This window comes from Tyto alba, unplaced genomic scaffold, assembly GCF_018691265.1.
Source record: "Tyto alba isolate M040663 unplaced genomic scaffold, T.alba_DEE_v4.0 Super-Scaffold_38, whole genome shotgun sequence".
Classification (NCBI taxonomy): Eukaryota; Metazoa; Chordata; class Aves; order Strigiformes; family Tytonidae; genus Tyto; species Tyto alba.
This window is the reverse complement of record NW_024881313.1, coordinates 41,738,016-41,762,121: the sequence shown is the minus strand read 5'-3', so window position 1 is coordinate 41,762,121 and position 24,106 is coordinate 41,738,016. Positions and strand designations below refer to the sequence as shown.

General features: G+C 52.8%; 1 protein-coding gene across 2 annotated transcripts in view; it reads right to left on the bottom strand.

The window, feature by feature from the left end:
- The window catches only part of AGAP3 (ArfGAP with GTPase domain, ankyrin repeat and PH domain 3), a 146,935-nt gene that overhangs the window by 24,966 nt on the left and 97,863 nt on the right, over positions 1 to 24,106 (bottom strand). For both annotated transcript variants that reach the window (XM_033000364.2, XM_042801673.1), the window contains exon 11: positions 22,782 to 22,950. In XM_033000364.2, coding sequence (XP_032856255.2) covers positions 22,782 to 22,950 — 169 coding nt within the window. The remainder of the gene's footprint in view (positions 1 to 22,781; positions 22,951 to 24,106) is intronic.

Sequence of the window (24,106 nt, the reverse complement as noted above, 5' to 3'; positions counted from 1 at the left end):
GGGCTGCGGGCACGCACCCTTCCATCACTGCTGCCGGGAGCAGCGCAGGCTGCCACCAATGCCCGAGGGCCTCGGCCCTGAGCAGAGCCAGGGACACGCCACTCTGCCGTGGCCAAGGCACCCCCCAAGCCTGCCCGCCGTGCCAGACCTCCTCGGCTGCGCGAGGCCGGGCAGCGGAACGAGTGCCGGCAGCAGGGAAGGAGGGCTGCTGCAGTCACGCTCGCAGAGCAGCAGCCCCAGGCGACTCGCGAGTCTGCCTCCGGCTGGCTTTGCCGGCGGCCACCCCGGCAGCACACCACGGTGCCAGGGCAGGTGGCCACGGCATGACCTGCGCTGGGCCTGCGGGACACCACGTGTGCGCAGAAGAGACGCTGGGAAAAGCTGCCGACGCACGCTCGGAGCCCACACCACACACCCACGGCAAACACCCGACCCCGTACCGGCGCCCAGCGCGAGCCTCCCGGATCCGCCCGCCTTGCCAGCAGCGCGCGCCACAACGAAGCGGTGCCAATTTGAAAATTTCGCTTTGAAATGAAACGGTGCTGCTACGACTTCCAGGAGCGGCTTCTGTCAGCCTCTGCAGTCTCTCCAGGAGCTCCCCTGCACTTCCCACCAGCTGCCTGGAGTCACCCAGCTGCAGAGGGATGTCCTCACGGCCCAGCCGCTCGCTTGTCCCACCGACCTCCCGGCTGCACAACGCTGGCTTGTCCCACAGATCTGCAAGGTGGTGCCAACAAGGCTAGAGCTCTCAGGAATCGCGTCCCTTTGGAAGTGACACCACTGGCAGTTGCTGGATACGTTCCCTTTAAATTAGGCAAGCACAGTGAAAGGTGAATAAAAGGCTGCATGTAAAATACAAACGGCTTCTCTAAGCCAAAGCCTCCAGGAACTGAACTCTCCCTGACCCTGCCTATGGTCCCTGAAGCAAAGCTCTCCCAATCACCATTTCCTCAAAATCTCCAAAAAAAGAGAACCACACAGACATGCTAGTGTGATCTCACCAGCAGGCAAGGCTTCGTGATGCCTTTTTAAGTAAAGCCTAACTGATGACATGACACTAAATGGAAAATGACCTAAAAACAGAACATCATTTTTCTAAGCTTAGAGCGTGGCAGCCTGGCCACTTCAGTAAAACACTTGAATCAAAGCAAACTAGAAATTCTTCACTAAAGTGTAGATGCACAGAGAACTGGAAAAAAGATGAGTTAGCAAAAATGGGTATCGTCAGGTGGGAAGGAGATCATCTGCAGTGTCACTTGAGGATCTTTGGACAAATCTTTGGACAAATTTAGCATTTTCAACAGTGATTTGGCAAAATAATACACGGATTCTGGTGAAATTTCCTGGTGACATTAAGTTGGAAGCACAGCCAGTATTCTGGCAATGAAGATGTCACGCAGGACTAGATGATTTTGAAAAGTGAGCTAACAAAACTACAACAAAATTTATTTAGTTGAAATGCAGAGACATGTACTCTGGAGCTAATGGGTCTGATTCAGAAAATCCTGGGAAAGTACTGTTTTCCATGGGATTTGGATTGCACCCCAATGACAAGAATGTCTGCACTAGTCTGGGGCTCTTTACTGGGAACACCAGAGGAGGAGGAATTCTGCAAGTATTGCCTCTCCACGACATCACTGAACCGCACCGCTGGACAGTCAAATGGGATCCCACATGTGCAAGCTGAGGTATGGCTTGCGTAACTGGGAAACACGCACATTCTGCACAAAGTTGGTATGATGCCTCACCTAGATCCTCACGCATAACCCACCATCTTGAAAAAAACCTAATTCAAGGTGGAACGGGTACAGAAAACAAAGGTGACTTTCCATTCCTACTGACCCTATTAGCCCACCTGCCAACATCCTACAACCTGCAGCCCTGAACTAAGGCTGACTGCCAGTAAGAGCAACACAAAGCGTATGGACATGCTGAGTCACAATTTTTTTTACTAGGAGTAACACAGAAATACCTACATTCTCGACAACTTCACTGAGGAAAGGACTACTCCCTTCTCTTCCTTGAACATACAATAACCTGACCAGCACTGAAGAAACCAAGCCGTGAAACATCAGCTCTACCTTCTACCCCCAGGATCTGACACCCGCTTCTGAGCAAGCTCCTGGTGAAGCCAGATGTCTCCTTGATGCACAAATCCTGGGTGCATTTGCGAACTGAGTGTCTGCAGTCTGGCCACGACAGCGTCATTCCCGAGAAAGGGGACAGGGTCCCAAAGGCTCACTCTCCTTTGGCTAGTGTGCACAGCAGAGTGCAACACAAAAATGTCTTCACACCCTCAGGCTCCTGCCTGGTGATAACTCAAAGGAAGAGCTGTCTCTTGCTGGTTTTATTCAATATTAAAATGTGGCCACCAGGAGAATGGTGAGATGGCACCCAAATTCTGCTCTGCCTGTGCTTCTCCACACCAACCACACTACTGCAGTCAGGATGGCTTGGTTGGACGTGATTATCAGAAGCCATGCATGGAAAGTGAGCTGGTAGCAGAGGAAACACATTGAGAAGTTTGCAGCTCCCATGAAAACCGAAGGCGCAGACTTCTGAACCAGTTGCTGCCATCTGGAGCAACGGGCTCTTGGTTCCTCCACTGGAGCTCTGTTCTGGCACAGCGTAATTACTCATGGATGGGGTCATCATTTTTGCTTGAGCATAAGACTGGGCCTCATCCTGTGGATACAGCTTGACCTCAGATCTTCACGCTTCCATTGTATTGCAGCTGGGCTACTGTGATGCACTCCCTCTCTGTGTATGAAGCCACCACTGGCACAGGCTGAGGCAGTGGTGGTAAGTGTTTTCAGAAAAGGCAGGAGGCTGGCTGCATACCTCATCTCAGCTACAACTGCTTGCACATTCTTCTGCCTCCCAGAAACATGAAGGGATAGATCCCCGACCATCTGCACCCCGTGACTTCCCCGAGGCCCTGCAGAGATAAGGACATGGACTGGCAATTGCCTGCAGTTACGTTTTTGCGAAGAGCCACTGACTGTCCATCCCTGTCTCAGCACTGCTCTCCTGGGGCAGGTGGGTGGCTGTTGCCAGGTCCTGAGAACGTGGAAGAAACTGTGTTCGTTTGGGGGAACAGGGGTACGCTGAATTGTAAAGAGGCACAAGCTGGGCACCAGTATGGGAATTCCCCCTTGTTTTATGGCCAAGGACAGCACAGGTCTTTCCTCTGAAGTGCCAGGCCTTGCTCCAGCACAGGAAGAGGGACACCGCTGCCACGCTACGCTGCAGCAGAGACTGCCAGCCATATGGCATGAGGTGGTGATGGTGGTCACCCCAGGATGGGGTGAGGACACCCTGGCATGAAGCAAACCCTATTTTCTCTTGTACTGCAGTAGGCCAATAGCACACAACAGATTGATGCTATTCACCATCTGCCAAACCATGTCCCAAAGAGTCATCAGTTACCACTACCCATTAACCAAAACTTTAAGGTACTTGTTGCCAACTGATCGTCACTTATCCCAAATAAAAATCAGAATTAATGCAAGTTACCTGAGTGTACTGGCTCTCAAGAACTCTGCTGGTGTTTGCAGCCAGAGCACGTCTCAAAGCCTCCCCGAAAGCCGCGCGCATGGGGCAGCCGCGGCTGCTCTGCACCCCGACATGCTGCTCCCGGGCTGTGTGGAGCAGGCTGGACGGGTACCCACCTCCAGCTGGTGGGAAACTCCTCAGTTCTGAGAAACCAACTGGTTCTTGAGGGGAGATGAGAGCCAATGAGCCTGGTTAAGCTGTCTGCCTGTGAAATCCCTGCTGGTAAAGACATAATTCACCACTCTCCGTCAATGGGCGGTCAGCTGCCATGTACACAGGAATGCAGCTGTCCTGGGAGCACCCCGCGGCTGCCTTTCCCAGAGCTGCCCCCACCCCCGGAGCAGGTCTGGAGCCAGAAGAGTCTCTGTCAGGTTGGTTTTCTGAACGAAGCACTGCATGCTGTTTTGCTGGACATAGTCGGTTCCTTCCTCCTGAACAATTCCTACCAGTAATGAGGCCAGAAAACATAGGCTAGCTCTTATCAACCAGAAGCACCAGGATGGAGACATGTCATTTGAAAGACAACTCCCAAGTTCTCCTTGGGAGACGGCAACACCACCAAGCACCTACACAGCCCCACAAGCACGGCGGGGCATGTTCTGGGATGACAGATGTCCTTTCCAGCTCTGCCAACAAAATCACTGATCCAAACTGCAGGCGACTGAGGTTTCCCAGCCCTGCTTCTTAGCAAGGCCATCAGGATCTGCCAGCTTGCACACGGTGGGAGCCATTGCCTTTCACTGGGCCTCACAGATGCTCTGACTCAGGGGAATCTCCCTCCTTTCTTAGCACTGCATTTGGAGAGCACGTTTTTGGACATATGCACACGGTAACTGACTACGTAACACCCTAGCTCCTACCAAAGCTAATCCATGGTGGGTACAAACCATGAGGAGAACCAGCTCTGCATAGTCCAGATACCTCTGGGAGGACTGAAAACCCAAGCTGCCTGCAGCAGGACAGGAGGGGATTACCATTTTATAGCCCCATTTCCCAACCAAAACTCAGGGGCATGTGAGACAAGCCACGGCATCTCAAGCTGACACACCAGACCCATCTCGGGTTCCGATGGTGGCCGACTCCATGCACAGAGTCAGCAGGACCCCAGCAAACCGGAGAAGCCTGAGAACAGGTACTGCAGTGATGGCTGCCCCCCCAAATCCTCAGGCACCAGGAGCACGCCAACAGCCCCGGAACCACAGGCAGCCCCAGCTCCTCAGTCTTCCTCCAGCCCGAGCTCTGCCCGGACCAAGCGCCCACGCGGAGCCCACGGGAGCACACCATGTCCGCGCACCGTGCAGCTCCACGGCCGTGGAGGAGCTGCCAGAGCTGCGTGGGGAGGAGGTGAATCCTCTGGGAGAGCAAGGGACATCACATCTGCACAGGGAGTCAGAAGCAGCCAGAAGGAGCCCTCTGATTGTCTGATCTTTTCTGCATAGCATAAAACTACACCCCAGGTCTTCCACTAATTTACTCCTGTCTGAACCACAACATATCTTCTAGAAAATCTCCTAATCTTGATTAGAATATTGTCAGTGACAGAGAAATCACAGCAACTCCTGATAAGTAATTCCAGTGGTTAATTACCCTCACTGTTGAAATTTGCACCTTATTTCTAGTCTGAATTGTCTTGCTTCTGCTACCCGTCATCGGATCTTGGTATATTTTTATCTGATAAAGAGTTCTTTATTACCAAATTTTTGTTCCTATCTAGGTACTTACAGAGGGTGTTGAAATAATCTCTTAACCTTTTCTCTGATAAACTAAACAAATTTAGCTCCATGCATCTTTCACTATGAGGTGCATTTTGCAAGCATTTCATTGTTTTTACAGCTACTTTCTGAGCCCTTTCCAGTCTATCGGCTTCTTTCCCATACTGTGGACACACGAAACCCATGAACTTTAGCCCTCTAGAAGTCCTCTCCATTCCAAAACCGACGGTCACCATCAACACTTCAGAAAGACCTTGACCACATCTTCTAGAATTCCTGAATTAAATAATTCACACTTGCTGATTCAAACATGTCTAAATCTCCTACCTGCTGTTTAATATGCTTCCTAATTACAGTTGGAATATGAAGAATTCATCATTTTGCAATAAGATGCATCATCTTGCCTCTTTCCAGACACCAAACGGAAGCGTTCACTGAACACTTCTTTTTTTTATTAACCATTCTACTACTATTTCTATACAGTAATGAACAAATGCTGGGTTTAAGATCCATTTGCTCCTAATAAACTCGAAAAGCTGTCTTTACCTCTGCTGGTTACCTTTTCTGCATCCCCTTGTGCAACCATGGTAATGCAGGCTCCAGAACCAGCCAAGAGAGGGGAAGGTGAGCTGGGAAATGAGCTTCAGATACTAAATCCATCACTTTTATTTGTATTGTATGTAGACTCTCCACGGAACATGTAAAAGTTGAAGATTAGGAATCTGGTAAGATATATGAACAGTGACCATTCTCATGATTCACAGGCTAAAAACACTGTCACCCGGTAATCAAGGTGCTGTGGACAAGGCAGCCACTTCAGCAGAAGCTCACCGAGTACAGGGCACAAAACGGGTGTAAAGTCAAGACACATCGAGTGGTGGTGAAGGAGACCCTGCTGCATTTCCAAACCCAGACCAGAGCAGGAAGAAGGACTGACCGGTACTAAGCGTGCTCTAGGGAAGCTGGGCAGGCACAAGGTGCAGGACTTCTCCACGAGCAACGAGCCCAGATAAAGCGGCGAGACAAGCCCTTTGTGCAGCTGTAACCAGAGCCAGCCTGGGAACGTCAGGAGCTGGAAGGCTGCCCACAAAGCCAGAAGGGTCACGTTGAGGGCTGCTCACAATTAATCACTCTCGGCGGATGTTAGTCTGCGGAGCTCTGGCAGAGGGCTAAATGGCAGAGCGAGCTTCCACCCGTGGTTCCGGCTGGCCACGCGGGACCACACTGGTGTTACCAACTGCCCACCCACTGGAGCTTTCGACTTCTGCTCAAGACTTACTGACTACTTTATTATGTTGCTGTTATTCTCACTGCTTTTTTATATACCTAGAGATACACAGATGTACAAAATACGTTAGCACAATACAGCTTACTCCCCTCCTCGTTTTTTTTGTTCCTGTGCATTCTTCACTATCTGGACAGAGAAAGAGTGAATAGTTTATGTCTCCTCTTAACCCAGATTAATACATTTTTAGGCTGTGCCACCTTCCTTTTGATTTTAACTTTCTGGTATCCAGTAAAATGTTCTTTAAAAACTCCTAATTATGCTTCACATCTTTTTTTTTTTTTTTTTTTCTGTTTAAGTTCTTTCTCCCAAATGATCTGGCTCATAATTGCTTTCATCTTCGTGAAACTGGCTCAGATATATATTTTTGCGTGTGTGTATCTGTGTGTGTGTTTAACACTCTCTATTTCTGTTTTGAATTTTACTCTGCCTGAACACCACAACAAAGTCAAGGTTACTTTTACCTAAGCCACTACTAAATTTTAGTTTTGTGATTCATTCTCCTCATCTGCTTAGATGAGGGTAACTATGGCATTCTCCATGTGGGCTGCATTGCTTCTTTGAACCAGTGGGATTCAGAAAGTCTGAGGAAGCTTTACTGTCACTTAGGTAAGTCCTTCAGTGACTATCACCACAATAATGTAATTTACACTCCATCATGTTGCAATGAAATACTTTAGGAACTGTTTCTGAGACACACAAACCAAAGTGCTGGGAATGAGCAGTGGGGAGTGGATGAAGGAAAAATGGTCCTTGTTTTGGATCTCTCTCCTGCTCTGTTAGTTTGACCAGAGATGGCACTTACAGTCTATGCAGAAACCTGAAATCATAAGCTGCAGAAAATGTACAAGTAGTACTGTTTAAAATGCAAACCAGAAAAGAGACTGTGCAGCTAAAAAGTCCAACAGAGATCACCAAGACAGCAGCAGGAGACAGATGCTCATGACAGGTTGCAATGATACAAATCACCATTTGCATTTATAGTGAGAAGCAGGAAGCTGAGCCTGATATAAAATTGCAGGAAGGAAGGAAGCCGACACAGAACTTTCTGGGTCTGATGCAGAAGTGTGGACCCAGACAAGTATTGCAGTGAATGATGAAAAAACAGCATTTGCACACAGCTCACGAATGCTAGCAACTGAAAAGGCCATTCAGCTTACGCTAGAATTGTATTATATTTTCTTATGTAATTTCTGTTTCTAAAGCTATTCCCTCGTAACACATTTAATACACCCTGCTTGCTTGGCCCACAGAGGCTGCCTGGCACACAGCAACACAACTACCTGGCGTACACAATACCAAGAGAGACCGTGGATCAGCTTCAAGTTCTGCACAGGTCCCTAGGAGGGGACAGGGCAAGCCCTGCTCTATTTGGAGCAAGTCTGTAAAGTCCCTCATCTGCTAGAAATGTGTTTTTGCACATTCCTCTGGGGCACCTCACTGTCCAGCAACAGAATGCAGACCCCAGCCACCCAGCCCGTGTGCCTGTAATGCAGAGCAGCAGAGGAGCCGCAGGAAGGGGGACTCCAGAGAGGGGTGGCAGCCTGCACTCAAGAAGGGGTGAGCTGGCAGAAGTCTGGGTGGCAGCAGAAAGGGCGCGAGTTTGTTGCCTGTAACACGCTGCTCCCCTGCCCCTCTCTCTCTTGCAGCGCAGGCGTGGTCCGTGTGGAAGAGAGAGCATGGTTTTCTGGAGAAGGCCCTCAGTCTACCCCAGGTGAACACCAGCTAGCCTGTCACCCCAGTCTGTCTTAGCAACGTGGGGCAAGTTACTTATACTAAGATTTTCACAGGTGGCTACTAATTATACCCTCTTCATTTTTCCAGGTGCCCTGTGGAAGACACCCAGGGCCAGATGTTCAGAAATCCAGGATGCTTATAACTACAACTGCAGCCGATGGCTCTGGCTTGCTGCCCCTGCGTGACGGAGCTGCGTGCCCATCTGTCCTCCCCCAGCACTTCCATCGTCCCTGGGCAGGGCTCTGATCATCACAGCATCCTGCCTGCCTCGCTCTTTCCTCCTCTCCTCCTCACTTTCTTTGAGGCCTTTTTCCCTGTTCAGCCCTGCAATGAACAGCTACTTTAGTGTTCTAGCAAGTAATAAGTGTATCAAGTCCCAGTAATTATCTCTAATTAGGGTTAGTGATTATACTGTTGGGTCGGAGAAAATCAATCTCTGGTTTCCCATCAGGGAGGGCAGAGAGAGTCGGGATGGGGAGGGGAGGAAGCACTGGCAGCTCCCTCCTGTGCTCCCATTCCTCCCGCGAGCTCCTCCCTGCCCGCGCTGCTAACGGTGCTGCTTGTCCCCAGGACCAGGAGCTCGGTGAGGCAGGCTGGCTCTGAGCGGTGCCAGCCTGGACAAGGGGGCGGGCAGCCCCCGGCGGGGATGCAGAGCAAAGCCAGGGCCGTGGCAGCACAGCTGGGCCCAGCACAGCTGGATGCTCTGGCAGCAGCAGTGGCCGCCTCCACACAACAGGGCTGCGCCCGCAGGTCCTTCTCATGGGGACGCCGGGGCTCGTGCCCCTGTCTAGAGGCAAGAGGCGGCATGGGGTGCTGGAGCTGCGGGGGCCGGGCTCCCCGGAAGGGCCGTGTGGAGCACAGACCCGAGAAGGTCCCACCTCTGCTCTGGGCACAGGGCTCGTCAGGCGATGGCAGCCCCCCCGAGCCATGCTCTGTGGCCTGAGGTCACCGGGACGAGTCGTGCCCTGGCGTGCTTACCCTGCACGCTCCTGGAGAACGTGACTGCTGACCACGTGTGGGTCACTCCATGGCCACGGTATAGAGGGTAAAAGGTAGAAGGGTTGGATATGCTGGAAGACAGCTGTGGATGAGGGTGAAAACCAAATAGGAATAGCCAGAGCAGTCTGTCACACGCCAGAGAAGCTGCATTTTGAGAAAACTCGCAATGAAGCGTGCCCATGATGCCCAGCCTACAAGTCTAGTGAGCTGAGTGCTCACACCTCCCAAGCAGCAAGGCTCTGGGTATGGACATAGAAAGCAGAGGGATGGGTGAGCAGCTCTTTAAAAGATGGGCAAAGACAGAACAGGTTCTAGACAGAAACCTCTGGCAGCTGGCAGGTCAAATCGGAGAACGGCAGCCAGACTTCTGGCAAAGGAAGCCTGCAGGAAGAGCAGGCCTGAAGCAAGAAGCTGCTGCCCTTCTCCCCGTGCTTGTACAGAACCCCAGCCGCTGGGCAGGAGCTGAAACCTCATTTTCATGGCTGCACACCAGCTCCTGTGGCTCCTAGGAACAGTGGGAGCGGGCAGCTCTGCTCCCAGGCACGGTTCCTGGCTCACTGGCTCCACAGAAGAGCCATGCTCCGACAAGGGGAGCACGAGGCCCTTCTGGAAACCGAGCAATAGATGAAGCTACTTAATACGCTCAAGATAGTTGGGTAATCAACTCTCTGAGAACGGTAGCATCTTTGCAAACGTCTGCAGAGTCACCAGTAAAGCTGGAAAATGATACAGCAGTAATAGTTTTTTCTGTATGACTGAATAGGCTACCAGCACTTTCACATAATAGCTCAAGCGCAGACAAAACAGTCTTCAGCTGTAATGAGGACAGACTCTGGAAGAACGTGGACTGGCAGGCAAGGAGCTGCTATAGACTGTGTACAGACTGTGTGCTTTCGTAAGGGATTTCATCCGAGTTGCTCCTTGCTGTTCTGCCTCACAGATATCCCCACATCTCTACTCTCCTGGCTGGTGCAAACACAATCCAATTTGCACAACTCAGTAACAACTTTGCATATTCACGCAGAGTCCAGGATACCTCAGCTGAGCAGCTCAGTGTGCCTTTCCACTTTGCAACCAACAGATCAGCAGTTTCAGCTGATGGGCCACAGCATGCCCCGATTCAGACCTGCAGTACGGGTATACACCGTTGCCACTCCAGATAAGCCTCAAACACCTTTCTGTATCTGCTTTCATCCCCAGTAGAAAGTAATTCCTTCCTCCCACAAGGGCAGACTCATTCTGGAAAAATCATTCTGCTGCCTACCTATGGGCTAGAGTGAGTCAGCTGGCCATCTAAAGGGAGACAAAACTGTGGTAAAAAACTAAGGATGCAGTATGTTGCAATACTGTAAATACTACTGCCACCGTGGCGTGGCACGTCCTGGTAACACCCTGGCAGAGGCCTTGCTCAGCAATTTGGGAAGCACAACACAGGACTGCACTTTGTCCCTGGGGTCTGCGGGGAGGATGTGGGAGCACGCTGCAGTGCCAGGGCTGCAGGGCCCCTCTGGGAAGGTACAGATGGAAAAACAGAGAGACCATGAGCAGCGGTTGGCCAGTCACCCTGGGAGTCCCCAACAAAACTAAAGAGACAGCCCGAGTCCCCCAACCGCCACGGTCCCCCATAACCCTGGAGCTGGGCAGCCGGCATGGTGAGGGCAGGACGACGGCTGGTGAGCACCTCGTGCCTGGGTCTGGTGTCTGCTAGCACATCCACAGAGACCGTGTGGCAATTATCGAAAGCTGGGGACGAGCCCACGTTCAAGGACCCTGTAAAACATACAGGAAATTAACACTTTTAGGGTGCACGGAATATTGCAAACCACCAAAGGTGTTCCAGGTAACCGAGTCCCTTGAGCAGGGAGAGGATGCTCATCCCGGAATCACCAGTTTTCCACTCAGAGGTTGTGCAGAAACTGCCAGCGGTGACTAACACACAGCCACAGGGAGACCTCTCCAAACCAAGGGGTTAACCCTACGTTAGCCAGCTGACCACCCTGCCACGGGAGTCACGGGGAGAGGTCCTGTGCTCAGAACGGGCCCACACGAGGGATCCCACAGCCCTGGGAGCAACGGCCAGGCAGCGCAGCCGCTGAGTCGACTCTGCACCGGCATTTATCTCAGGCCAGGCCAGTGCCTTTGGTTCGTGTGCCCGAGCATCCTCTGAGCACACAAAACGGATGCCTTTCAACTGACACTAAACACGAATACCCGCTGCAGCACTGCACCTAACATGTTCCAACCGCTGCAGGACATCCAGTTCCCCAGGCCAAGCTGGGACTGGACTGCAGGATGCTCCCTGCCCCCCTGGCAATGGGGACAGTGCAGCTAGCATGTTTTCACCCACTGCTGCTCGAAAAACCTCATCCCCTCGGTCTGCAGTGGAGACATAGCTCAGCATGGTACAGTGGTGCCAACCAACAGCTTTACACAAGTGCCACCTCATCGAGGCACAACGGTGATCGTTGCACAGGCCAAGGCTTGCACATCTCCTGCCCGAGTGAAGGACAGTAGGCTGGAGATGAATTGGCAGACTGAGGGCCAGCACACACCTGAGGATGATGGGGATGATGAGGAGGAGGGAGGTGGTCTGTTATCTTCAAGACTTCTGAAAGATTTCTTGCAGGATCCAAGTGCCCAAAAGAACAACGCAGAAGGCAGCAGGGAAAGCAGGGACAGCCCGAGGCTAAGGGGCTGAATATTTCCTTTGGGGACGTGGGATCTAATCCATACAGCACTGCAACATTGCCAGAACTACTGTTCGAGTCACTTATACCAACACCTGCCAAAAACACACACTAATAATGCGTTCCTCCTGTTCCACGTGCCCAGGTGGAAACCGAGGACTGATCAACAGGCAGTCACTGCTCACAGCTACACCTTAAAGGGCTAAAAAAAGGCTAAGTTCTTGGGGAAGTAAAAGCAATTCTTAGGCTCTAAACTGGGGGCACAGAGTTAATGTACGCTCTTAACAATTTTGGCTTTATCTTCTCTCTGCCTCAGTTTTCCTTCTACAGAAAGAAATAGTAACAGCTGAGAGAACATTTACAATGCTTGGAAATGTGAAATTCATCCTAACTCGAGCATATGCCTAGCAAATAAAACCTCAAACCTATTTGGCATATCTCAGTCCTTCAGGCTTCCGTCCACCACAAGAACCGGGCACTAAGGTTTGCTGGAACTGCCCTGCTTTGTGTCATCTCTTCGAGTTCCCGACGGACTCCTTCTCTCCCCCATGAAGCCCTGACAACTTCTAGCTTCTACTAATGCAAATCCTTGAATGCATGGCTCCAACCTCACATTTGGATTCATGTTCCTACTTCAGGCAGTCAGATAAACATTCATAAGATGTTATCATATGAATGTTATAGTGAATTTATAATATTTGTAATATATACATATGAATTTGCAGTATTTTATACATGATTCATGATGCAAAATATTAATTACAGATAAATTTTACTAACTCTCTCATCCCTGCTTCATCTTCAGACTACAAACAACCCTTTAACATACCAGGGGGAAGGATAAAGGTCCCACACCAACAAACACCAGACAGACCCTCACCCTCTTCCTTTCAGCTTTGGTGTCCCCATGTCCGAGCCCTCGGCCCAACCACAGTAACTAACGCTGAACTTTCGCAGCTGAACCCAACAGCAAGCCAAGTGAGCTGGCAGGCGCCGTGGCCAGCCGCGCTTTAACGCCAGGCTGGCAGCCGGCAGCACTCGGCCCCCCCAGAGGAGTGTACCCCCGCCTCGCGCCCGGTGCCTCGGGCAGGCAGGGCTGGGGTGGCCGGGCCTGCCCGTGGGGATTTGCAGCCGGGGACCCGGCTGGAAGCCGACCTCGGCCCCGCGCGGGCACCCCGGCGGCTTCAGAAGCTGCCGCCGCCGCTACCGACCGCAGCTGCGGTAGCCAGGCAGACCAAGCTGGGAACCCCTGTCTAAATCAAACTGCGCTGCACCGGAGCAGACCGGGCACGAGCTGGCAGCCCGTTCCAACGTCCCGCGTAAGGGAGGCAACAGAAAACAGAGCACCCCCGGCTATTTAACTGCAACACCAGGTACCAGGGAAGGCCTGTCTGCATCCTCAGGCTGAGGTACGAAGCGGAAGCTACCTGCTTCCACAAGCAAGGAGACCCTGCAGTAGCACGTCTGGAGGGAGGGACGGAGCACACCCCCATGCGGTACTGAACCAGCTGGGCAGGGCTACTGCACCAAGCAGGGTCCTGAGCACAGCCACAGGCGCAGGGCGCAGGACTGGAAAGCCTGCTCTGGCTTGCTTTCTGCTAACCGGTTCACAGGCACCAAAATAAAGAGCGTAGTGTTGCAGGATTCCTGCCTCTGAGCAGGAAATACTGAAATGACGAGAGGCAGCCATAGATTTTAAGAGCAGGTGCTACGCACTGTGTGGGGAGCAGAGAGGATTACGGGGCAAATCGTGGGGGCAGCAAGTTCATCCTGAAGACACCACACCTTGACCTGCAGAGTGTGTGAGCACACGTGTACACCGGGGATGTGCCTGGAATGAACATCCTGGAATGAACAGCAGGGTGAGATGTGCTGCTCCTGCACCCACGGGCCACGTCCAGGGTGGGGAAGGCAACTTTGTTCCAGAAGTGAGAGTGGTACCCACATACCCATTCTTTCCTAGGCGATTAATGACCCTGCTCTGACCTGAAGGAATACAGCCACAACCAGGAGAAAGGCACAAAATGATCCCACCAGCCTCCTGTCTGCCATGACCTGCGCCACCCCGCTCTCTGCTGCCTCTTCTCCCCTCAATGTCATCGTCCCCCATGGTGAGCAGCGGTATGCCAGGGAAACAGGTTTTCCCTTTTCTTTGTTAATTCTTCCCTCATTACATTTGAAATTCCACAATCAGTGTGCACTGTAATTGTCGAATTTGATGCTAATGATTAATGAATTAAACATGGATCCATCAATTAGTCCTCGGAGAATAATTCTGCATAAAGCAGCGGATAATGTAATTACAGTAACAAAGATAATGAGATGTTAACATCGACGGAGCCCGACGTGACATGATCACAGCAGGCTCAGCAACCCCGGCCTGGGGGAGCCAATCCCTCACTCTGCAGAGGCAGAGCATCGGGGGGCACACGCACCGGGGCCGGCAGAGGGGGGGGCCCCACTGCCGCCACGCTCCCCCAGCACCAGCTCCCCCAGCACCAACGGCAAGGTGCTCTGCTCCCGCCTGCCTTGGGCAAACGTGCTCCCGGGCTACCTGCTCTGGAAGCGACAAGGAAGCGTGCGGCCGGGCGTCAGCACCAACCCGGCACGATGCCTGCAGCTGCTCGGGAGCGCAGCACCATCTCCAGCCCAGGCTGGGCTCCCAGGCTTCGCTGGGCGGCTGAGACCAGCGTGGGCTCCCCATTGCCCCAGCTGGCTCAACAGCGAGGGGGGAGCAAGCTCCCCCGACACAGCACACCGAGGGCTCCCTGGCATGTGCCCGAGGAGCCCGGCTGGCCACAGCCCGCGGAGCTGTGGATCAGGGCAAGCTCACCGAGCTCTGCCAGGGGACAGCCGGACCCTCGTCACTTCAGAGCAAACACGAGCATCAGCCAAGACACCGCACGCCACGCAGTGCCCCCGCCACCACAGACACACTTAAGAAAACGCTCTCCCTCAGCCACAGAAGGAATGCTGCAGCAGGAGGAGGAGGAGGAAGATAAGGAGGGCTCACACACAGCCTGCCCTGACACACGTCAGACCACGCAGGCTGTTCCTCTGGGTGAAGGTGACCAAGCAGCACCAGCCCCTTCCAGCTCTTCCCCCACGTAAAAGACTCCAGTGCTTAAGCTCACACCCCCGCACTGAGGCCAACTCGCCTCATTCTGCCTGGGCTCCTCCGTGCCAGAGGCACTGGTGCAGTCTGTGCTCTCCCGAGCCACTTGGCAGCAAATCCCACGGGAAGCTCATGGTCCTCAGCGAGCTGGAGAGCCCCACGCCAAGCCACCGCAGAGACAGGCAGAGCTTTCGCCTTTAACCTCCTCCTCTCAGACCATGCTCTGTCTCTCCCACGCTTCCTTCACTTTAGTGCCCTCTCCAAGCCACCTAGCCCGGCTGCCTGTGCGATGCTGGCCAGAAAACCTCCCTTGGGACTGCTGCATTAGCTCAGCGTTTCTGGCTGAGGTAGAGCATCTGCACTGCTTCTGCCTGCTAGATCAGAGAGCCTTCTGCTGTCGGAAACTGTGCCTCCATGTAGCTGCTTGCAACCACAACGATCTCAGCAATCTGCTGATTTTCCCTTACACTTCAACTTCTCATGTGAAGGCAGGTTTTCCAGTGTTCAGCTTCTTGGCTTCCTTCTACGTTGTTCAGCTGCACTGCAGTGTCAAGGAACAGGCTCATGTGCTCTGTGTGTGCCCGTGCTAAGCGTGCCCGTAAGTTCATGCACACGCATCCACATCACATTTTCAGGCAGTATGCTTTGTGCCCTTTTCCCATGTTGACTGCTTTGGAGTAGGTCCCTACAAACCTCTGCAAGACAAGAACTCAGGGCTGCAGCTGTGCTGAGACCAGTCTCTCATGCTGACTGACAGTCTCCTTATTTTTCTTGTGCTACCATCTGTCCCTCCCCACTAAAAAATCCTTTTCATCCAGTCTGCACTTTGAATAAGAGCTGTCCTCATCCTTCAACCAGAAACACACAGTGAATGAGGTACAGATGGGGCAAAGGAGCAGAAAGGGTGAGCTTGCTGAACTACAGCAACGATACATCTGCAGACCCCTGAAGAGGAGTGCAAGAGAAGCGATATTCCAGTGGGAAGAGGACCTGCAGGGATCTGAAGGAGACACCTGAACCAGCACCGTCCCACGTGCAGTGAATACATGCCACCAGGCTGCATGCTCACAGCCAGTTCATACCCAGAAAACAGCACCCTCGAGCTCTGGCAGCGAGACCTGCACACCCCTCCCCTGCCCTCTCCAAGGCAGACAGCACTGGGGTTTGCCTGGCACAGGAGGCACCGCGCGGTGCCCGGAGCTCCCCCGGGGCACTGACGGGCACCGGCTGCTCTGGCTGCGGGTGATGGAAGCTGCCCCTGCTTGGCGCGCCCGGACTCTGTCCAGAAACCCCGAATAACACAGGGCCATCACCAAACCACAGCCAGCACTATTTCACCCAAGCAGGGATTTACAAGACCGAGCAGCAATGGGCAAGAATGCCTTCTCAGCTTTCTCCAAAGGCCAGTACCCACTTGTGCTCTTCCTTTGAGACTTCAGGAGTCTCTGCAGTTCTCACCGCTTGTGGAGAACTTCTACTAGCTGCTTCCAAGAAGTCCTTTAGCAAGTATCACCGTCCTTTTAGGACACATCTGACTCCGAAACCCAGACACAGGGATGCTCTGACTAACCTAGGTGCTTTCCGTGGTCTCATTTCGAGTTGTGGAAAATTAAACAAAGAGACAAGCACAGATGTATCCTTCTGAGTCTCTGGGCGTCTTTGACATGAACAGGGGAAGTTCATGTACCTGTTTCTATGCAGCCTGGTTTGCAGCATGAGCAATTGCTTCTCCTGTCACCCAGTGCTGCTGTAGTATTAGGTCTGGGGAACCAGAGCACTCTGATGCCTCTTCTGTGCTCATGCTGCCCATCACCAGCTGCCCGGCACCACTGAAAAGGAGGAAGAGTGAGCAGAGGATGGAGTTGCTGGTGGGAGAGGTGGGCAAGCAGGAGCGGCTGGGAGCAGGAGCGGCTGGGAGCAGGAAGAAGAGAGCAGAGGAGGAGAGCACAGGCAGAAGACAGGAGGTCAGGAATAAAGGAGCTACATTCACTGGCTGCTGGAACAAGTGCCTTGTTCCTCCAGCCCAGCACGCCCCAAGTGCCCAGGAAACAGCCGAGCGTCGTCCCAGCCAAAGGTGCCTCCCGCCTCCAGACGCAGAAGGCTTCCTCGGAGAGTAGCAGTGTTCAGCTGGCCCAGTCCTTCACTGGGTTGAAGGTAGAAATCTGCCACTGAGACAGAGAGCAGAACCTCTGCTTCTCAGAAAAGGATGGGTCCCGTAGCTGTATTGCAAAAATGTAGTAAAGGAAAAAAACGCTATCTGTATTACGAAGTTAAGATACTGGAAGTTGGAAAATGCCGAGATGGAGTCTGTCAGGACACTTGGAGTGCACAGCTGCTGTAACGCAGCCTAAGGGGGTGGTGTGTCCCGGCAGGGGCAGGACAGCGAGCGGGACGGGGCAGGAAGGGGCTGGCAGGACGGGGACGCGGGGGAGCACTCTGCAGCCCGGGGGTGGCCGCGTCCCTGTCTCGTGCCCCCCGCACGACAGCACCCTCCAAGCACCCACGGGTGAGCGTGGGCCCCTCTGGCCTCCGCAGCACTGGCGCAGGTGCCCCACAGCCAGCTGCAGCGCCAGGGCTGCGCCGACGCCAAAACTGTTCCTAAAAGCTCCAGCTGGCACCGGAGAGGCACAAGTGGCTTGGACGCGTACCCGGCGCCGGGTGGGGGTCCCTGGGACCCGGCACCCCAGCTCTGGTGATGACTTTTCACTCCAAGTTCAGAAAGAAGTTGTTACAAAGAATAAAAACACGTAATGCTGCCTTAGCATCCATCAGCAAAAGCACTTCATACCTAGCCAAAAGCTGGGGTTCAGCACCCACACGACCGCTCCCTCCATCAGAGAGCCAACCGATCCAAACGCTGAACCACTTACCTCTGCCGTGGTGTGCTGCCCTGTCTAACCGTAGGTTGTCCGTGGTGCCTCTCTCCTTCTGCCAAGGCCTGCCTGTGCTCCCATTTCATGCCGATGCAGTACCGACGGCTGACTGAGGCACTGGTGTCTTTGCTACTCAAAGCCCTTCTTGGACTGCTTTTATATTAAGAGTAGCACTTTACAAATCGTAAGAAGCGTTTACTCTCTTTCTATCTGTATATATGTATCGTTTATACTTTTAACATACTCTTAGCCTTCATGCACATCAGTCACAATATATTCTCATCTAAGTGACGAGACGTTTTGTTCGGGCGTGCTCATGAAGGCGAGTTCCCCCTTGCCACGCTTGCAGTTTTCCAGGAATCCAGTGTTACATTCCCCTTCTTCCCTGCGTGTCTCCCAAGGTAAGGTCACTCATTTTCCTGACACAGGATGCCTGGCCCAAAGCAGCCTTGTGATCATGACTGCGGAAAGTGGAGCACGTACATGGGACACCCTCTCGCCCCAGGCAGAGAAGGGATGGCTTGAGCAGACAAATTATTCCATTGCTGTTCCTGGCCACATCTGCACCACTAAAGGGATTCTTTCTGTAGTGGAACACAAGAGCCATCCGAGCCCCTGGTTAAAAACTTGTGTCAGCGTGGGGTGCTGAGTGGGCCAGCAGCGTGCCCTGGTAGATCCCCCCCGGCCTGCCTGGTGCACCCAGGCCCCGACCCCCGCCAGCCATGGGGCTGCCCTCTTTGCACGGAGCATCCCAGGTGAAGCGCCACCGTGGGAAGGTCAGCCCGCAGCAGTGGCCTGGCCACCCGCCCAGCCCCGAGGGAGGTCCCTCTGGAGACGGGCACACTCACACCGCCATCCCTCGGCCCCGAGACCCCGCAGCACAACGGAGCTTTGGCCTGCACGCGGGGACGAACTGCCCCCCAAGGCTGCGCCCGGTCCGCGTGCTGGCCCGCGCTGCTGCCGCGGGGGTCGGCCAGGAGAGCCCTCGCCGTAGGCCGGGGCCGCGTCAGGAACACCCAACGGCTCAGCAGCCGGCACGGCGGAACTGTAACGTCAGGGGACCGGGCGGTTCAACGGCGGCCTGCAGCACGCCGCCAAAAGCTACGGGAGAAGGCGGCAGCAGGAGAGTGCCACGGAAAGGTCCGGGAGACGCTGCTGGAAGGCATATCCGAAGTGTTCTCAGACAAGTTCCCCCTGGCCAGCACTTCCCAGGCGTCCTCGCGGTCTTCCCGCACATAACAGAGCGAGGAGCTGGAGAGCGCAAGGCACCACCAGCAAGCCCTACACCAAGCCCGGGAGGGCGAACGCGCGGCCCGAGCCCCCGGCGGCCCCAGGGCCTCAGTGCGGGCTCAGCCGTAGATGTCGCCCTGCTGACGGTTATCTACCTCCAGCTAGTTCTACACCTGTTAACAGGCTGATCCCAGCTAGTTGTCTGTCTCTGGATAGTCTTTTTACCAGTGAAATTTCATACAAGGATAAAAGTGAGGAGGACATTGCAGTTGGAAAGTGAAGAAAAAGTATCACGGAAAAGCAGAGACCATTCTGCCAGGGGCTCTTGACAGCCCAGGAGGAGATTAGGTGCTCCGGAGCTTTCAGTAACCAACTTCTAGAACTCTGATCGAATCCCAATATATTTTCCAAGGGATAAAGAAAAAAAAGAAGTTTCTGACTGAGGACAAAACTTCTGCTTCTAAGCAATCTTTGCACCAAATCTCTCAAGATTTACAGCTCTTGGAGACAAATTTTTAATACTGATAAAATGAATACAGAATCACAGCATGGCTGAGGTTGGAAGGGACCTTTGGAGGTCATCTTGTCCGACACTCCTGCTCAAGGGGCAACCAGAGCCAGCTGCCCTGGACTGTGTCTGGAGGTTTCTTTTTATTACCTCTGAGGAGAGAGACTGCACAACCTCCCTGGGCACGTACGACACCACATTTGCATATATGTTCCACAAAAGGCAAGCCTGAGGTGGACATAAGGCAGCTGCAAAGTCTGACAATGTTCTATGCCTCTGAAAAGAGTTTGCAATGGGAATACATCCAACGTAAAATAAAACCAAATCTGACTACAGTAAAGTTGCCTTCTTTAATAGCTTAAATACCAGGGTACAATCATCCATTGAGTTCAGAGTCCCACAGGTTTCATAAACGTAAGCTCCTTCCCCACTCTGACTTTATTTAGCTCCAAGTTGTACTCTGCATCTACTTTGGAGGTTATTTTGAATTATCACCAGAGTGCTGCATAAGTGTATTTTACTCATATACAGAGCAGTGTGAGACAGTTTATCTTTTTTTTTTTTTTTTCGCCTCCTCCATCTACCACTACTTTTCTTGCCCCTGGGTAAGGACTGTGCATGTAGTGGACATTAATTAGCACACTCACCTTGGCAGAGCTCAAGTGACAAAGAAACCATGGACCACCCGCTTTGAACTCTAAATACAGGTCATCTGGTTTTACCCAGACACTCCTGGTGCAAGGCAGCAAATCATTCAGGTCTCCAAAGCTCACATCCTCTGAAGATTAACTCGTGCACTGGCAGAGAACTGCAAATTTTGAGGTGCTCGCTCTCCAGCTGCCTAAAGCATGTATTAGACGAGAGATGCTCAGTGGACCCCAGTAACAGTCCCATCCCTAGCCCCAAAGGCAGCAAAACTGCAAAATCCCTGCCAATTCGAAGCAGGGCAGATTCTTGACCAACCTCAAATCCAGCACTCTGCATTACACAGGGATATAAGCAAGTCACCTCAGAGGATTTTTATCATGTCAGTGCACTTACTGTGGCGACTGCATCGTCAGCTGCAATCAGTCTTGGAGGCATCAGAGTGAGTTGAAAAAATTTCTCAGAAAACATCTTACCATTTGTGTACCAGGAGGAAAAAACCTTTCTTACCAATGCAGACAACCACCCAAGGCCAAGACACATAAAATCTGATTAAGGTTGCTGTCCTGATGTGGAGCCCCGTCCCGATGCATGTGCTCTGGGTAGCATGGTAGCACTGTTCTGCTCAGGGGCCCAGAGAGAAGACAGTGAACAGGGGATCTCAGATTCACAGACTTCTACATAAGAAAAGACCATCGTATCCATCCAGTTTAATCCCCTGCACACACGCATACAGCAACACACACACGAGCTGGATTAAAGCATATCTTGTAGAAAGATAACTAATCTCATTTTAAAGGCTTCAAGCAGTGCTAAGTCCACCAGCTCTCCAGATAAACTATTCCAACATTTAATTACCCTCCCTGCTAGGAAACTACATCTCCTTTCAAGTTTAAATTGCTCTAACTTCAGCCTCCATGCACTGTGTCTCCTCAAGCTTTGTCAACCAGACTGAAAGGCCTGGCGCAGCGCTCACTTCCAGGCACTGGTTCTCCAAGCAGCAGTAATCAGTAATCAAGTCACATCTCAATCTGCTCTTCCGAGCCCAACAGGACTGAGCTGACTGTCGAAAGCAGGATACAGGGTTATGCGAGCATCTGGTTTGACATCAGCATAAGCTTTTCTGTGGTTTGCCTTTGAATTCTTCCTACAGCCCTGATAACCTCTAAGCACTCAGACAAAGAGCCTGGAAGTGCAGGCCTCTGAAGTGCCTCTGTACCGAGGCAGGACTTGCTACCACACTTGGGCGCGCGGAGGCTGGACAGTGGTGGTGATGAAATAACAGTGTACAGTGGGGAGCTGTGGCAGGAAACGGGCAGATTTGCACACCCGTGGTTAAAAAACAGTAATTGCAGTCATCCACCGGCAGTTTATCTGGGCTGCAGACTAATTCTGACTCTACAGAAACAGCAGTTTGGGTTCAGAAGGGCGTATTATTTCACACTTGGCACCATGTGAACACAGTGATGTTAGCATGCCCCATCCCCTACGTTGTGTGTGACGCTGAGGACCCCAGGCAGCATGATGGGGGGCATCCCCTTCAGCTGCACCCCATCTCACGAGTCCTCAGCTCCAGAACTGAGCAGAAATGAGGATGTGGTCACCCAAGTTCACTCTCGGTGGCACAACGTACAGTACCAGATTTATGAAGGGTTTCTGTAATCAGCAGTGTTATCAGCACTCCATCGTTATCCTGAAGAGCGGAGAGGCACCCACACCCTGCTATACTTCCAACAGCTGGCTGGGAAGAAAGCGTGTGGACGCTGTCTCTCCTGGCCAAGGATAGCAACCCCGAGAACAAAGTGAAGGCATGTCAACGCCCTGGGAAACCTGAGCAGGAGAGCCCTAAGTTCAACAGCTCCCCGGCGCAGGGCGAGATACCTCCTGTGGCAGGAGAAGCAGTGAGCAGTGTGGCACAAACTCCATGAGAAACCAGAGAGCCTCCCGAGCACTCTCTGCGGCAGCTGTGCCCCTTGAAGGCACACACAGAAGAAAAATTACAAAACAAGCCCCTCACATTACTCTTTCTCCAGGGGGAGGTGAGGAGGAAAAAGGGGGGGGGCATGAAAAAGGAAAGAAACAGATGAGAACTTGCCAGGGATCAAGAGACACCCCTGGTTGAGATTTCCTTTGTTTTAGGGAGCAACAGCTTCCCCCACACACAGCAACTCATCAGACTTGACTGTTTCCTCTCAGGGAGCTCACGCCCTTCTACTCTTTCTTCTGTTCTGGACACTAACCAGCATAAAATCCCAAGAGGAGCTTACCTGAGACCCACACAGAAACACCAACACCCACCGAAGGCACTCGCGAAGAGTGGTGAAAGCAAGAGACTCCAGAACAGCTTTTGTTTCCAGCTCAGCAAAGCAAGGCGCCGCCGAGGCACCAGCAGGAAGGACACCCACCAGCTCTGTGGCCACCACTCCAGCTCTTACCTGCGCCTCCTGCCAGCTGCGTGCTGCTCCGCTCCTTCGCCAGCCCGTTGGCCTTGGGGCTAGCGCTGGGTGCTGCTGCCGTTGTTGCCCTGGGTAGCCGCTTGCCCGGTACCTTCACCGTAGTTCTCAGCAGATCGATCTCCTTCCCGTGGACATTCTGCATGTAATCCTACAGCAGAGAGGCACAATGGTTAGAGACTACCCCTGCCCTGGCCCACCACTCTCAGCTCCCCTCTCATCCACACAATCCAAACCCGGAGCCATTCATCCAGGTGGTAACTGGTTAACAGAGATGGTCAGCCAGAGGCTCGGCGGTGATTTGGGAGCTCACCACATGCTGTTTCTCTTGCACTGTCCCGAAGTCTCAATTCAGATGGGCTAGAGGTGAAGGACCCTACGACTTCCCCAGTGTCCAGAGTCAGCTGTTTTCTGGCAACACGGATGCGAAGCCTTGACTCCAACCTGTCCTCTTCCCGTGACAAGCTGGAGCCTTGGAACTGGCTTCTGACAAGTGCCAGGTCTCACTCGCAGTGCCCAGAACTAGTCAGCTCAGATGTGAATAATGTCGGGATGTTGCCACAGGCAGTCAGATGTCATGGCAAGCCCATTTGTGAAAGCCTAGCTGGGGATCAGAGATTACACAGAGCAAAAGAGCACGTAGGTGGCAAGCAGTTCTTCCTCCCTCTCATCCGTTGTCTTTTCCATCACAGCACTCTGCTGCAACAGCTAATAATATAGTAAAGAGTAAGTAATGGCGTACTTGGAAATCCCTCTCAGGTCACAGCTAGGATAATTCAAGTGCAACACAGCTCAGGCTAACTCCTTTGTACATTCACCTGCATGGCTTTACATTATTCAAAACTTGGTGCTTCCACCGTTTCTTCTCGTAGACTATTTATTATACAACCGAAAACTCCACATGCAGAACATTAACGTAATTCTGCCCTGTCTCCTAATAGCATCTCATCTTTTGGTCAGAATAAGGCTGCAGACCTCCAGCCTCTCCTGAGAGCTGTGTCCTTTCCCGTGTCTTCCACCCCTCCCTGCTCCACAGGGCACTGCAGCTTTCCCCTAAGCTCTCCGCTGTGGCTGGCTCTTCCTTGGGCTCGTGCCCCAGAAGGGGCAGATCCAACCAGTGTGATCTCCAGAGAGACACGGGGAGGAAAACTTCCCTGCCCTGCTCTTGGGCACACCTCAAAGGATCAGGGACCGAACAGTGAGCTAGATCCTGGGAGGAATCACAACGTGGGTGCATCCTCCCTGGGCTCTGTGCTGGGCCTGTGCACTGCAACTGGGAGAGGCAGCAACCGGCCAGGGTGAGACCG